The sequence below is a fragment of the Pseudonaja textilis genome, chromosome 2, assembly GCF_049901715.1.
Source record: "Pseudonaja textilis isolate UNSWEBS1 chromosome 2, rPseTex1.2, whole genome shotgun sequence".
Taxonomy (NCBI): Eukaryota; Metazoa; Chordata; class Lepidosauria; order Squamata; family Elapidae; genus Pseudonaja; species Pseudonaja textilis.
The window spans coordinates 149253140-149266896 of record NC_141991.1 but is presented as its reverse complement, the minus strand read 5'-3'; the positions used below and the strand labels follow the sequence as shown (position 1 = coordinate 149266896).

The following is a 13757-nucleotide window of genomic DNA, read 5'->3' as shown; positions in this document are numbered from 1 at the left end:
AAGTCCTATATATCAAACATCTTTGGCTACATGTTGGCCAGTATGAATCTGCATGGCCTCCAAAAAAGGCCATTTAAGATAATATATGTAAAAATCAATCTATCCACGAAAATGTGTGATAACAAGCACATACATGTTCTTTCCTGCTGTAAGATGTTCATGTGGCTCAAGAATTTTTAGGCAAGCGCCCAGAAATGTAGAACATTCTGTCAGAAAAAAATCTTTGTGATATAATAATGACTGTAATTTGGGTTATACTTCCCCTTTTTACTATCAATTAACCATATCAATAATTCACAGTGTACCAGATTGCAGTTATATAATTCCAATCTCTTCCATCTAATTTGATTACATAAACTTTATCAAGCATAGGCTTTACAAATAAAAAGCAATTTAAGCTATAAAAGCACTCATGCCTTTAGGTGCAATGCAAAAAACTGCAGAACAAAAATATGTAAACAACATAGAAAGGATTTACTCAATATTTTGCTAAGGACCTGATGGAATCTCACAGTCTGTTCCTTTGGTTTTGTGGGTGGAGGTGGGCAGGAGAAGTTGTATGTGCCTGTCTATAAAAAGAGCAGAGAGCAGATGGGAAGTAGGGAGCAGATGGGAAGTTCTTCCATAACCTCAAATGTCCCTGATGGGATGGCTTAATAAATCATATACTAGAACAATAGCCAAAATCCTGCATTCTCCTTCAAAGATTACAAGAGCCAAGAAGCTGAATGAACCAATAACATGACAACCAAATATGGAAAGGTTGTGGCTGAGAATGGTCTAATTCTCGTATTATAATGGCAGGCTTGAATTCTAAAGACCAGGCATCACCAAAGGACGTGGTGGGCATTAGAAGGAAAGAGGCAAATACCCAAGGCTGTAAATAAAAAGTGCATAGAAGTTTGGTCTTTTTTTAATATAAAAAGATTGGCTTTTTTGTTTTGTTTTCCAGAGGTAGGCCAGTAGCTTTCTCTCTCTAATTCTGGCATGCCACTTTTCTATGGAGAAAGTATTACAGTTACAGCAGGTTCTTGTGGACTGCTAACAACTGATAGGTAAAGGACTATAAAGGATGAATGCCCAGTGAATCTTCTATGCAATTCATGTTTCTCTTGAGTCCCAGAGTTGGAGGCCTCCTCTTACCTGCGGGAAGAAGCGAAGGAAAAGTGGGCTGGTGTGTTGGGGGAGAAATTCCGAGGACTGTCCAGGGGACTGCTACCTGCGGACAGGACAGGGTAGGAACATACAGAATAAAATCAACATGTTGCTCTACAAGGCTACTATTGACTATGTATGACCAAATCAAATCTATTTCCAGGAGCCAGCAAATTCTAGAGCTTGAAAAATCAATCAAGATGGTACTACAACAATTACCTAGCAAGATTGAAAAAGGCATAGAGAAGCTTGTTAAATATGAAAACAGAAGACAGAAGGAAGCCAAGAAACAGATGGATGGATGGATGGATGGACGGACCAATGGCCCAAACACAGCAATGGATTGTTGAACGAGTGTTAAATGGTGGATTAGAAACTAATTAGAGGAAAGATAGAAAATCAAGCCAGTGGACAGACTTCAGAGATTTAGAAGATGGATAAGATGGTTATACAGTATAGCCCATTATGTAAATAAATATGTGGAATAAAAAGGCAGATGCCCTGGACACATAAAATAATGAAAAAACAAAGGAGGAATAGGGTGTAGAGAATTACAGTAAGGTGGATGCACCACTTAAGACCAAAACTGCTTCTGAATACTTTTCATAGGCCTGCTTGGGAGTCAATGTTATGTTTGCTGTTAAACACACAGATAAAATCATAAAGATGAATAAGGTGTAAGTGAGCATAAATTCAGATTTCTGTGGACATTTTGCCTCACTATGGCAAATAGGTACAACATAAAATTATGGGACACCACCCCCCCCACACACATCACATTTTGGTCAGTTCTGACAATGAGAAGGAATCTCACACTTTAAAAACAAGGGACAGAGCAAAGATTAAAAGACAAAGGTTTTGATTTTTTTTTAAAGGACACTGAATGATTCCTGGATAGGGGCATTAACAATTGGGATACAAGATGTTCTTTCTCAGTAACTTATTCAGTCTAAACAGGCAGCTTATTTAAAGAATGGCTTCCTGCTCCTGTCTAAGCAGGAACAGAAAAGCAGGACTTAAAATGTCTGGAATTTTCTTGTGGCTCATACACAGTCTTACAGCAGGCACTTCAAGGCTGGGATTCTTGGAAGAAGGAGGGCCAAGGGCCTAACTCACCAATATGACCTGGGAGTGGAGAGTGAGGTCGTGGCAGCGTTGGTGATGTACTTGTCAGGATCAAGCTTTTTCTGTTACTGGTTCGGCAGCTGTACAAAGAGCAGGAAAGAAGAAAGGCCTAAATCAGGGTGTGCATGGATAAAGAATGCCAACCAGGAAGCAAGCTCCTTAGAAGACCACAGATGGAAAATTTGGCCAATTAATTATCTCCAGCTCAATTTGACGGACTACTCCAAACTGTAGCAGATGGTTACCTTTTGCAATCTCCCACTTGATTATTAGCTCAGCAATGAAATATGAAGTTGGATTGTTCCACTGAGTCAGACCATTGATCTGCCTTACACAACGTTGCATGTTTTGTTTACTAGGTCTGAAGCTGACAATTTTCCCAGCCCTGCTGCTTGAACTCTGTTAACTGGAGAAGCTGAGGAGTGAACCCGAGACCTCTCTTTTGTATAAGTGAAGTATGACCTCCTTCTGAGATCAGGCCAGTTTTGTTCATCAAGTTTTACTTCTCAAGAGAAGTTACAAGAAGAAAGGTTACTGCCAGGGACCCAGCATGACGTATGATGCAAACCTACATCAATGGGAGGGCATTACAAATGGAAAGGACTTATCAATAGATGGTGCAGAAGTGGAACGATTTATCAAGTTCCCTCATTCCTTCAACCTGTCTTCCAACTGGAGCTCTAAGTACTAGACTCTCTCTTTCTTGCACTCTCTCACATATATTTTTTTAAATTTATAAATTTTGGATCCATTCTAGACAACTAGAACCACCAGATTTTCAGCTTTTTTCTCCCCTGAAAGACAAACAGGAGGGCACTGGCTGTTTAAGAAGCTCAGTTCACAATAGCAGAGCAAGGCAGAACAAACATTTTAAATAATCAATAAATAACATTTGTAAGCATGATTAGCAGCCTTACTTTCTCTCCCTAAAGTTACTATTAGTGCCTTCCACCCATGGCATACAACCGTGATGGCGAACCAATGGCATGTGTGCCACAGGTGGCATGCAGAGCCATTTGTGCCAGCATGCTCAAACTTACCTCACTGTGCATGTGCATACCTCACAGCTGGTTTTCAGCTGGTTTGAGGCCTTTTTCAGCCTCCCAAAGGCTTGAGGAAAGCTTCTGCAGGCTTCTGCAAGTTTTGCAGGCCGAAAACTAGCCCCGTTTCATCACTTCCGGTATTTTTGGAATAACAGGAAGTGACAAAATGGGGCTAGTTTTCAGCCTGCAAAGCTTGCAGAAGCCTGCAGAAGCCTTCCTCAAGCCTTTGGGAGGCTGAAAAAGGCCTCAAACCGGCCGAAAATCAGCTGTGAGGCACAGTGCAGGTAAGGGGGTGGCGGGATGGGTAATTGCACATGCATGCGTAGGGGGCGTGGGGCAGGGCGCATTGCCTTCTGAGTGCTGGCACGTGAGCACAAGTGTGCAACCACGCACACAATTTTTGGCACAGGAGCCCAAAAAAGTTAGCCACCACTGAGATAGAAGACTCAATTCCACATGTCACAACTTCCCATGATGAGACTGAGTAATTGTCATATTATATAATGCAAAATATACAATAAGCAAAGCACTCAAAAGAAAGATTCTCTGCCAGAATATATACAGTATGTAATTGGGGCTGGTATCATTTAAATGTGCACAAGAACCAGCTAGGATTACTTTGCAGTTCCTCAGGTGCAAGTGGTTGGATTTTGGCATTATTCTGCCAGCTCTTATTCAGTATTGCAAAAGCACTACGGTGTAGGTTACTAGCTTTAGACAAGGCTGGATGTCTGCCCAAGCCTACTGCTGTCAGATCCTCAGGTTGCATGGCAGCTCAGAGATTGTCTGGTCATTTATTGTGAGCTATTATTTGCTGATGTGTAGCAGTCCTGATATCTACTACATGTTGCAATTCCAAGCTGACAAAATATGAACAACCTGGACAGGAAAAGGGCAGGAAGTATTTGCAATAAGAAAAAAATGTCAATGCAGTTTGCTCTTCTATACTATTTTACTGAAAAACAGACCTGTGAAGAGAGGGAAGGTACATGTCATAAACCTATATTCTGATCAGACACAAGGAAATAAAAACTAATGCATTTAATTTTTATGTTCTCTCCATCAGTCTTCTATGCACTTCTTCTTCCTTAAACAATATCAGAATGTGATATTCGGGCAATAATGCTTTGTGAACAACTGTAATTTAAATATATTTTCCATACATTTAAGATGTATACATCTGACAGCCTACATGTCCAAGAAAAGCTGTGGCATCACAAACATGGTAATGTTGAATAGTTTGCAATATTTCTGTTTTTGGATATCTTGAGTGACTAATCATGAGAGGCCACTAAGAAATATTTTCCACATGGGTATAGCACAATTTCCCAACTTGATGCCCTTGAGGTATGTTGGTCCAGTACCCATAGCTTCTCAGCAAACATAGGTGGGATCACGATAGCTGCTCCAGTAGATGTTTAGGCATGGGTCCTCAACCCTGCTCAAGGGCGGGCATGTGTGTGAAGCTCTACTAGTGCAAGCGGAGGGCATGCACACAAATCCACCCCCCCACCACCACCACTGCTGGTCCACAGAGCTGGAAAGGTTGGGGACACTGTCCTAAAGCATTAGAACCGGGGTCTCTAACCTTGGCAACTTTAAGCCTGGTGGACTTCAACTCCCAGAATTCCCCAGCCAGTTGAAGTCCAGCAGGCTTAAAGTTGCCAAGGTTGGAGGTCCCTGCATTAGAAGGAATTATTTAGCACCTTAAAGTCCTCTCAAAGTTGAACTGGCAGAACTTTCCAAGGCCTCGAACATGGTGTTTTCTATTGCCTGAGACCTACAGTATTAACATTTGTAAATAAATGCAGAATCCTTTGCAAAAATAAACTCTCACATTGAATTGTGAGGAGCAGCTTTCTTAAAAATATTTTTCATTGTGTACAGGTAGTCCTAGACTTATGACCACAATTGAGTCCAAAATTTCCATTGCTAAGCAAGACAATTGCTGAGTTTTTGTCCCATCTTACGATCTTTCTTTCTTGCAAAATTGTCAAATGAATCACTGCATGTTAGTAACACAGCTGTTAAGTGAATTTGGCTTCCTCACTGACTTTGCTTGTCAGAGGGTTGCAAAAGGTGATCACATAACACCAGACACTGCAACCATAATAAATGCGTGCCAGTTGCCAAGCATTTGAATTTTGATCACATGACCAGGAAGATGCTGAAATGGTTGTAAAGTGTGAAAAATTGACATCTTTTTCCGTGTTACTGGAACTTCAAACAGTCACTAAACATATGGTTGTAAATCGAGAAGTACCTGTATTATACATAAAAAACAATTTATATTTTATAGCATAGCTATAAAAGAACAGCCATAAGAAGAATCATTTATATCAAATAATACCATTAAAAATCAAGTCACCACTTGTTAGCCAAACAGAATTTCCAGCAACTTCCTTTTCCTTATTTGAAGCCTTGGACAAGCATGAAATATTTGGGGGAGGGGGAGAGATTTTTTTTGCACTGAGATAGGAAAAAAAGACAGGTCTTTCCCCCCCACCCGGCCCCAGTTTTTCCAAAATTTGTTGCAAATGAGCAAACACTCAACCAACCTTTCATCCTCTTCAATTAATTGAGAGGCAAGAGGGAAGGAAGGACTTTTCTGCAGTGATAAAATAAAGGTGACCGGTTATGAGTATCTGTAAGAATGGTTATGATCAAGGGGAGACTTATGGAATCCTACTCAATAGCAATTACTATTACTGGAAGCTATAAAAATCCTGATGTGTGACTGATCTATACAAATGTTTCATTCTAAATTACTTAATGGTATTATAAGTCAACCCTTATGATTTCCAAATAATACACTTGATTCTGATTATTCTGATTAATCAAACATCTGGACAGTAGAAGGATAGAGGGAAAAAACCAAGGAAAACTGTTAAGGAACATATAAAGTATGTACACACACACACACATATACACACACTCACTCCATTTTTCATAGATTTTCCCAACCATCAGAAGTAGTGGAGAGAAAACGATAGAAAGGTCCCTTAAACAAGCCTTGAAGAAACGAACATGCTTGGTGTCAGAGCACACACCCAGGACTGCTCTTGCTTTTTGACTGAAATATTCATCTCAGTCGAGGTACTATAGAAGATTTTTCCTGTGGATTGAACTTGACTCCACCACAAGGAACAAAACACCCTAGATCGGGAGTGTCAGTGTGGCTGTCCTGAGCTCCATTTGCACTAGCAGAGGGTTGCAGGAGACCATTCCAGCTGAAAACGGAGCTCGGGAGCCTGTTTTCGCTGGCAGAGTGCTTGGGCCACAGGAGCCCCCTGCCCCGATATGAGTGACATCAAGCTGGCCACGCCCCACTGGCCACGCTCCCCGAGGTCAAACACAACCCTGATGCAGCCCTCAATGAAATCAAGTTTGACACCCTGTACTAGATCATCCATGATTATGCATCTCTACATCTGAAAATTTCTCTTCAATTTGATGACATATCTATAGATCAGTTGAAGGGGGAGGGGCATTGTCTGTCTGCAAAGACCTTCTTGCCCATTGACTGTTATTTATCTAAAACTATCTATGGATTTCTTTCTCTCTTTCTTTCAGGTTTCTCAGGGTGCTTTTTCCTTCCACGTTAGACAAAATGTTTGGGGATAATAGAGATGTTATGCTGGCCCTGTCGTGCATCATCTATAAAGCAATTGTATGCCAATTCAAAAAGAATTCGGTTTGGGATAAAATTCAGTACAATTACCCTGGTGGATAGGTATCATCTAAAACTTGATAATATGATGAGACAGACAGACTTTTCCTAGGGGGTAATTCTACAACCATAAATAAGACATGAGCACAGAGAAGGCCCTATTCTGCACAACCATATCCTGGTTATTCCAACAGGTAGAACTGAAACCAGGGATCCTTGATAATGGTTAAACATACCCTTTGATACTAATTGGAGTCAAATTCTTCAGGAATGTATAATAACAACGTGAATTTGACATAGTTGCTTACTGACAGTCAGTGCAAGTCTGGGATCCACAGATCCTCTGAGGCTGCATAGATAGATTTCAGTGGGATAATGAACTTGGATGGGAAAAAATATAACTTTATTGTTGCTTTTTATCCATCTTTAATCAAATTTATATGACTGCCCATCTCATAAGAAGAGACTCTGAGCAGCCTACAGCAAAAAAGACAATAAAAACAATAAACATGTCAAGCACAATCATCATAAAAAAGCAAACAAGAGATCTGGTCAGCAAAAGAACCACCTCAAGATCTCGCTGACTGCTGAGACCCACAGGACTGATGACAAAGCCAGATTTTGAGGGACTTCAGAAAACTAAGGACGGATGGCGCTGGCCTCATTTCAAGGTGTGTGTGAGTGGGAGAATGTGCCATAAGGTGGGTGCAGCAGCCTCCTCAGGCCTACCAAGTGTGATTCCCTGAAAGACAGGACCTGAAGCACGCCTCTCTTGCCCTATCTGATGGGAAGAACAGATGTAACTGGGGAGAGGCAGTCCCTCAAATTTCAGTGTTCAATTGAGCTTTCAAAAACAGGAGATAGAAACTCTCGTACAAATGTATATGCTTCATAAAAGACAATGTAGGAAGAGCCAAGCCATGCAACTTATGAAGTGAGCGTATGCATTTTAATAAATTTCTTAGTCTGAAAAGATATTACCGGACACTTTGTAGCAGAATCATTAGTCAGGTTGGGTAAAATAAACTGGTTCTTTACATAATTTCTTAAGATGTTACTTACATACCATATAATGAATCATTATATGATTTCACATCATGATTCATAGCTGTCTCCGCTGAGAAAAATGAATTAAAGTTTGGAATAATTTGGAAAGTTCATCTTCATGGCAATGGAAGGGAAAAAAGGCTTCGGTCCCAGAAGTCCCATGCCAAAATGTCATAAATCACTTTTACTGATTACAAACCATCATAATTGTTGGTTTTTATTGATTTTATTTTTGTTGAACTTTCTAAGGGGCACTGAAAGAAATTATTGTAAAAATGTGGCATATTTATGTATAAAAGATTAAAGTGAGCACTTGAGACAAAACAGTGAACCCTTCTTTGAAGAGAGGACTGTTTCATTTACATATCTGGAAGTAAATATGATTCAATGTTTACAATTCATATTCAGCATTTCCATAGTGCTTTAAGAAGGGTGCAGCTTCAGGCCATACATATGCAAAAGATCAGTGGGGTTGGTTTTTTAACAAACAGGACATATGAAATTGGATGTCCCTTCTCTTTTTTCATACTACTGCTTCCAGAATTTTTATTCCGAAGTTGAATTTAACTCCCAATGTATGTTTCATGTTCATTTATAGGACTAGAATGTATAGGTAACTAGCTGGATACCCCTGCTTTGCTACAAAACTTTTTGATTGGGTTTAGTTTTGGGGGAGGAAAATAAGGGGGAGGGGAATTCTGCTTCTGCTTATCAGCATCCATCGGTATTTGTCTGGCTAGTGTCCTGTCAGTGTGTGAGAGTTGAAGGCTATTTGGAAACTGAAACAGTATTTACTGTGTGAGAAAAAAGGAGACAGCAAGGGCCTGGGCGTGGCTTAGCTCAACTGTTCTGTACTAAAGCTGCTTGGTGCTGTGAAACTAAAACTGAAACTTGTCTCCTCTGCTTGTGTTTTGCATTTGGAACAGATTTCTTTTCAGGTGGGGGAGTGGGAATAGAACTCCTTAGCATCAGAGCATGTTAATAATAATATACAAAATACTAATGCTCTGGTGGTCATTTCGAAAAGTCCTTTCTTAGTGAGTACCTACAAGCCAAAAGGAGCATACATACCAAATTTCAAGTTTGTAGGCTTTACAGTTCTGGAGATTTTGTGACAATGCGTGAGTGGTATTTCGCTTTTATATATATAGTTAATGAAGTACTGGGAAATACTTTATACACGTTCCCTATCTGGACTGTAAAATTCCAGATGACCTATAGAAGTGGAGGTGGCTTTCTGTTTGTCAGTCTGCTTCCATTTATACTTTGGACCTTTACAGCCTAACATGCCAACCCTTTCATATGGGAGTAAACCTGATTGCTACTGTATCTTCAATTTTTCTAGCCCTAATACCCAATAGAGATTTTGGCTAGGGATGGTGGGGGTTGTGATCTAAACAGGATTGTGATAATTTTGAAAATGATTAGGAAGAAGTAGATCAGATTCTCTCAAGAACAAGCACAATTCTTTTTTGGGGGGGAAAAAGACATGATAAGAATGGTTATTAAAGGAGCTGCATTTCTTTTCAGGCTTGCATGGAAAGCTGAAAAAAAATCAGGCTGCCTTAGCGAACACAAGAGATACTGTTGTTGTACAAGGTAGAAAGCATTTGTTCTGGATGTACGCCACTACATTCAATATATCCGGCGGACACCAAGTTAAAGAAGACTAGAAAAATGAACAAGGGATGTAGTTGTGACTATTAAATTTGGGCTAGCCTTTAATTTGCAGTTATTTCTCCAAACACTTAAAGAAATCATAGCCAAGATTTAAGAAAATAACAGGAACTGTTTTCTGAAATGATTTTTCCAATTCCAATGCCCAAAGTACAGTTGGATTCCTGCTTAATTAATAAGGTTTTCAGTTCTCAGCCTATCCTACTTGTTCAACCTATTGAGAAATAATCCTTACATATATTGCTCAGAATTCCTCAAAGCAAGAAAGGAATAAAAATATGAGGGAAAAAAAATAACCCATTCATCCAATTCACGTTAGGATTATTCTTCAAATAAAGTAATTCTTGAATAACTTAGAATGCAGCTTTCCTATAGATGGAGCAATGGGGCAGAAGATATTTCTCTGTGCCTTCTCCAGTTCAGCTTTTTTATTTTGCTACAGAAATTCTGCTGTTTAAGTCTCCCAGAAATTCTGTGTTTAAAAAAAGCCTAAACTTGCTTTGTTTAAGTGTCTTTTACCTTTGTAGTTTCATGGAAAGGGTTACTGTGAACCACCTAGACACTAGGCTGAGCTATACCATATACATCTATATCAATTAAACCCTTGCATTCCCGAGGATATTTGTATCTCCTTCATATGCCCACTTTCCCATCTTATGTTTTTATTGAGTTATTAAGCCAAAATCCATCCTAATTTGATAATGTGTTTAAACAAAGGGCCTATTCACAGTTAACTGAATCTCTCCAGGGGAAATATGTAAATTTCTAGTGTGTTAGCACAGCAGGGAGACCTAAATGCAAACATTAGCTGTACCACAATCCTTAGAGACCTGCAGAGATAAGAATGCAGTTCTGCAGCCTAGCAATCCTGCAGTTGGGTTGCATTAGGTGCATCGTGCATATTAGAAGCATGGCATCTGCATCTATTCCTAGGCTTTACCCACCACTGCCCTCCCACCCCAATAGAAACCGCATTATTGCTGTACAGCAGTTATCAGTTGTTGTGAATGGGAGAGGGAAGAGTCTACGTTGCTTTAAATTGTTTTCCACACCATCATTCCAAATGCTACAGAACCCATGCCAGCTGTGGTAGCATGAACATGATGAAGAGCAGAAGCCCAGATCTCTGCCTCATCTGACTCCCATCCTTTCAATCTCTAGGCACCCATCTTTCTAAATCAATAGTAATGGCTCTGCATCTCTCCATCTACTACAATTCAGCCCCTCCCTCACCTTGTCATATCCCAGGTACTCTCAACCTCCCTCCAGTCCTTTCGCTAGTTTCCCCACCATCCTCAGGTCCCCCTCTGGCTGTTCAGCACCCCTACACAGGTCACAGAGCAAAGGATTCAGATGATGGGGCACTCCTGGGCTGGAATCTGGGAGAAAGGTGCAGAGAAGGACAGATCAAGAGGAAGAACATGCCACTTCTCCATAGGCTGGGTAGCCATTCATATACATTGCCTGGCTGTTGCCATGGCATCCTATTCTTCACAAGCCCTTCCCCCAACCCCTGCTCCATGAACTGCGCCACATCCCCACCAGCCACTGCAGCCAGCCCCCCCGCCTCCTCCCCAGGGATTCTGAGCTGCCTGGACAGGATTTGCAGGGAGAGGGAAAAAATCACACCCCACCACCCTCACACAGACACAAATAGCTTTAGAGTCTGTGAGTTTCAAGGCAGAAAATCAAGGAGGGCGCCTCAGGAGCAAGGAGAGGAAAATAATGAAAAAGAGATGGAGAGCAGGAGAAGGCGTGGGGAAGAAAGCGACAGGAGCAGCCAGGATGGAGGAGCAGAAACAGAGGGGAGAATGGGGAGGGGCTAGCGATGGATGGATAGGAAGAGGGATGGAGGCCAGCACTCCCTTTCCCCCTCGGTACCCGGTTTTACCTTTTCGTGCGGCGAAACATGTTGCTGTCAAGGAAATCGGGCATAGAGAAATTGGAGAGCGCTGTCCACAAGGACTCAGACATCACCCCCCAGGGGGGCCATAGCGGTGAGTCTGGGAGGGCTGCCTCCCCCTGAAGCTACTTCTCAGCGCCACTGGAGCAGGAGTGGAGAGGTGGGGGTGGGTGGGGGAACCTTTCCTTTGGAAGAAGAAAGGAGAACTGCAATGGAGGGGGGAAGAGAGCAGCAGAGAAATAGAGAGAGTGAAGGGAGGGGCACAGAGAGAGGGCAAGGAGGGGGAGGCGTGAGGGGGCGGTGCTGTATGAGTGGTAATGTGTGCTAGAACACACACTGAAAGTGTCTGTGCTCTGCAAATGGGTGTGGATTGTGTACATACACGTTTGTTCGGTACAAAGACAAAGGTTTGGTTCATGCAGTATTCCTTCCAGTCAAGGACTGGACCTGAATAAGGACCTACTGCATGCAAATACCTGCTATTTTTCCACAAATAACACACTACTTCTTAGCTACATCTGAATACATCACTATCTGGATTGCAAAGTGGTCCTGAGCTATAAAAATCCAAAGATTGCTTATAGACATCTCTAGACACACACAAAATGCCTGACTGTATGTGATGCTGTAGGTGTTGTCACCAAAACAAACAAACAAGGAACACTACCCAAAGTTGGAACACAATTGCCTGCTTAATTTTAAACTGCTCAATCTGGGTTGAAGCTGATTCATCTAACCAATAGTAGCTGATCTCCAATTTAATGCTAAATCTGGGAAATGGGACACTTGTCACTAGACAGGGATTTTTTTGGTCAATGCAACCTGCTTACAGTATTTCCACAAGGATTCATTATTTGTTGAGTCAGTGGGACTCAACAAAATCATTTAGAGATGGATGTTAATCTGATGCTTGGGATTAAGCCAACAACAACAACAACAACAACATTGTTCACAAGCACTTTTCCCCATTTACCTTTCCAATACTGTGTGAAGTCATACAGTGTCTGGGCCTGGAAGGCTATCGGGAGCAGTCCCTATGGTTATGGGATTACCCATCTAGAAATCAGTAGTGGTTTAGCCACCATGAACCAATCCAGGCCCCTACCATCACTAGTGATGAGAAGAAATCAACAAAAGTCCTCATCGCCCAGGTCAACAAGGGCCACATCAGATGCTATGGCTCCTGGACATCTGTTGAAAAATGGGCTACAGGGCTCAGTTGCTACTGCTAGGGAACCAGGGCATGCAACTGCAAAGTGACTGGGGCCAAAGCACAAAGCTTGGATAACAGAAGAAATTCGAGAACAGTTGTCGAAAACTGAAACTTACAATTTATTGATATCACTGTACCAGGAGACGTCAGAGTCAAAGAAAAAGAACTGGAAAAATCATGAAATATCATGATCTGGCCATAGAAACTACATAATTATGGATGAAACATGTAAGAGTGATACCCATTGTCATGGGGTATCCATATTTTGCACTTGGTACCATGTCCAAGAATTTTGCAAACTACATCAAGAAGTTGAAGCTTCCTGCTGTAGCGCCAGCAGAGCTGCAAAAGACTGCACTACTCGGAACAACATACATTTTAAGAAGATACTTGGTTGATACCTAAGATGCTGGCAGCAACCCATAACAACCATCAGAGCTAGAGCCAATATCATATCAATGATATTTGTGATACATTTTTAAATGTTCAGTTGACTGAGTTTCATGTTTAATAAATAAAAGTTTGTAATAATAACAACAACATTGTTCACAGCTACTTTTCCCCATGTACCCTTTCCAATACTGTGTGAAGTCATACAGTAACTAAAAAAATGAGCTGTGGAAGAAGTCCCAGGTTCAGATTCTGACTCTACATAGAGATGTTACTAACTTAGATGTTTTGCATTTTGCACTTAATAAATAAAAGAGATTTCTTTTGCTGGCTTTTGGTCTTTATTACACTGAGACAACTCTTCAGAGTCATAGAGGCTGGATGTTTTGCAGGTTGAAGCCCCATCACTTCTGAAGGGCATTAGTTGGAGGAAGGCTAGGTAAGAGTAGAGTTTGACTAGCACTTCAAAAATACATTTACGCTGTAACTTATTATTTTAACCTGTATTGCAACAGCAGTGATTTTCCATCTCAC

At 41.1% G+C, this 13757-nt stretch overlaps 1 protein-coding gene across 3 annotated transcripts in view; it reads right to left on the bottom strand.

The window, feature by feature from the left end:
• The window catches only part of MAST1 (microtubule associated serine/threonine kinase 1), an 87391-nt gene that overhangs the window by 40132 nt on the left and 33502 nt on the right, over positions 1 to 13757 (bottom strand). For 2 of the 3 annotated variants that reach the window (XM_087925857.1, XM_087925858.1), the window contains exons 1-3: positions 11609 to 11840; positions 2272 to 2360; positions 1144 to 1219 (exon numbers count right to left, since the gene is read on the bottom strand). In XM_087925857.1, the coding sequence (XP_087781983.1) occupies positions 1144 to 1219; positions 2272 to 2360; positions 11609 to 11691 (248 nt within the window). In that variant the 5' untranslated portion in view covers positions 11692 to 11840. Of the gene's footprint in view, positions 1 to 1143; positions 1220 to 2271; positions 2361 to 11608; positions 11841 to 13757 lie in introns of those variants that run through there. The other variant, XM_026711545.2, reaches the window with a different exon arrangement.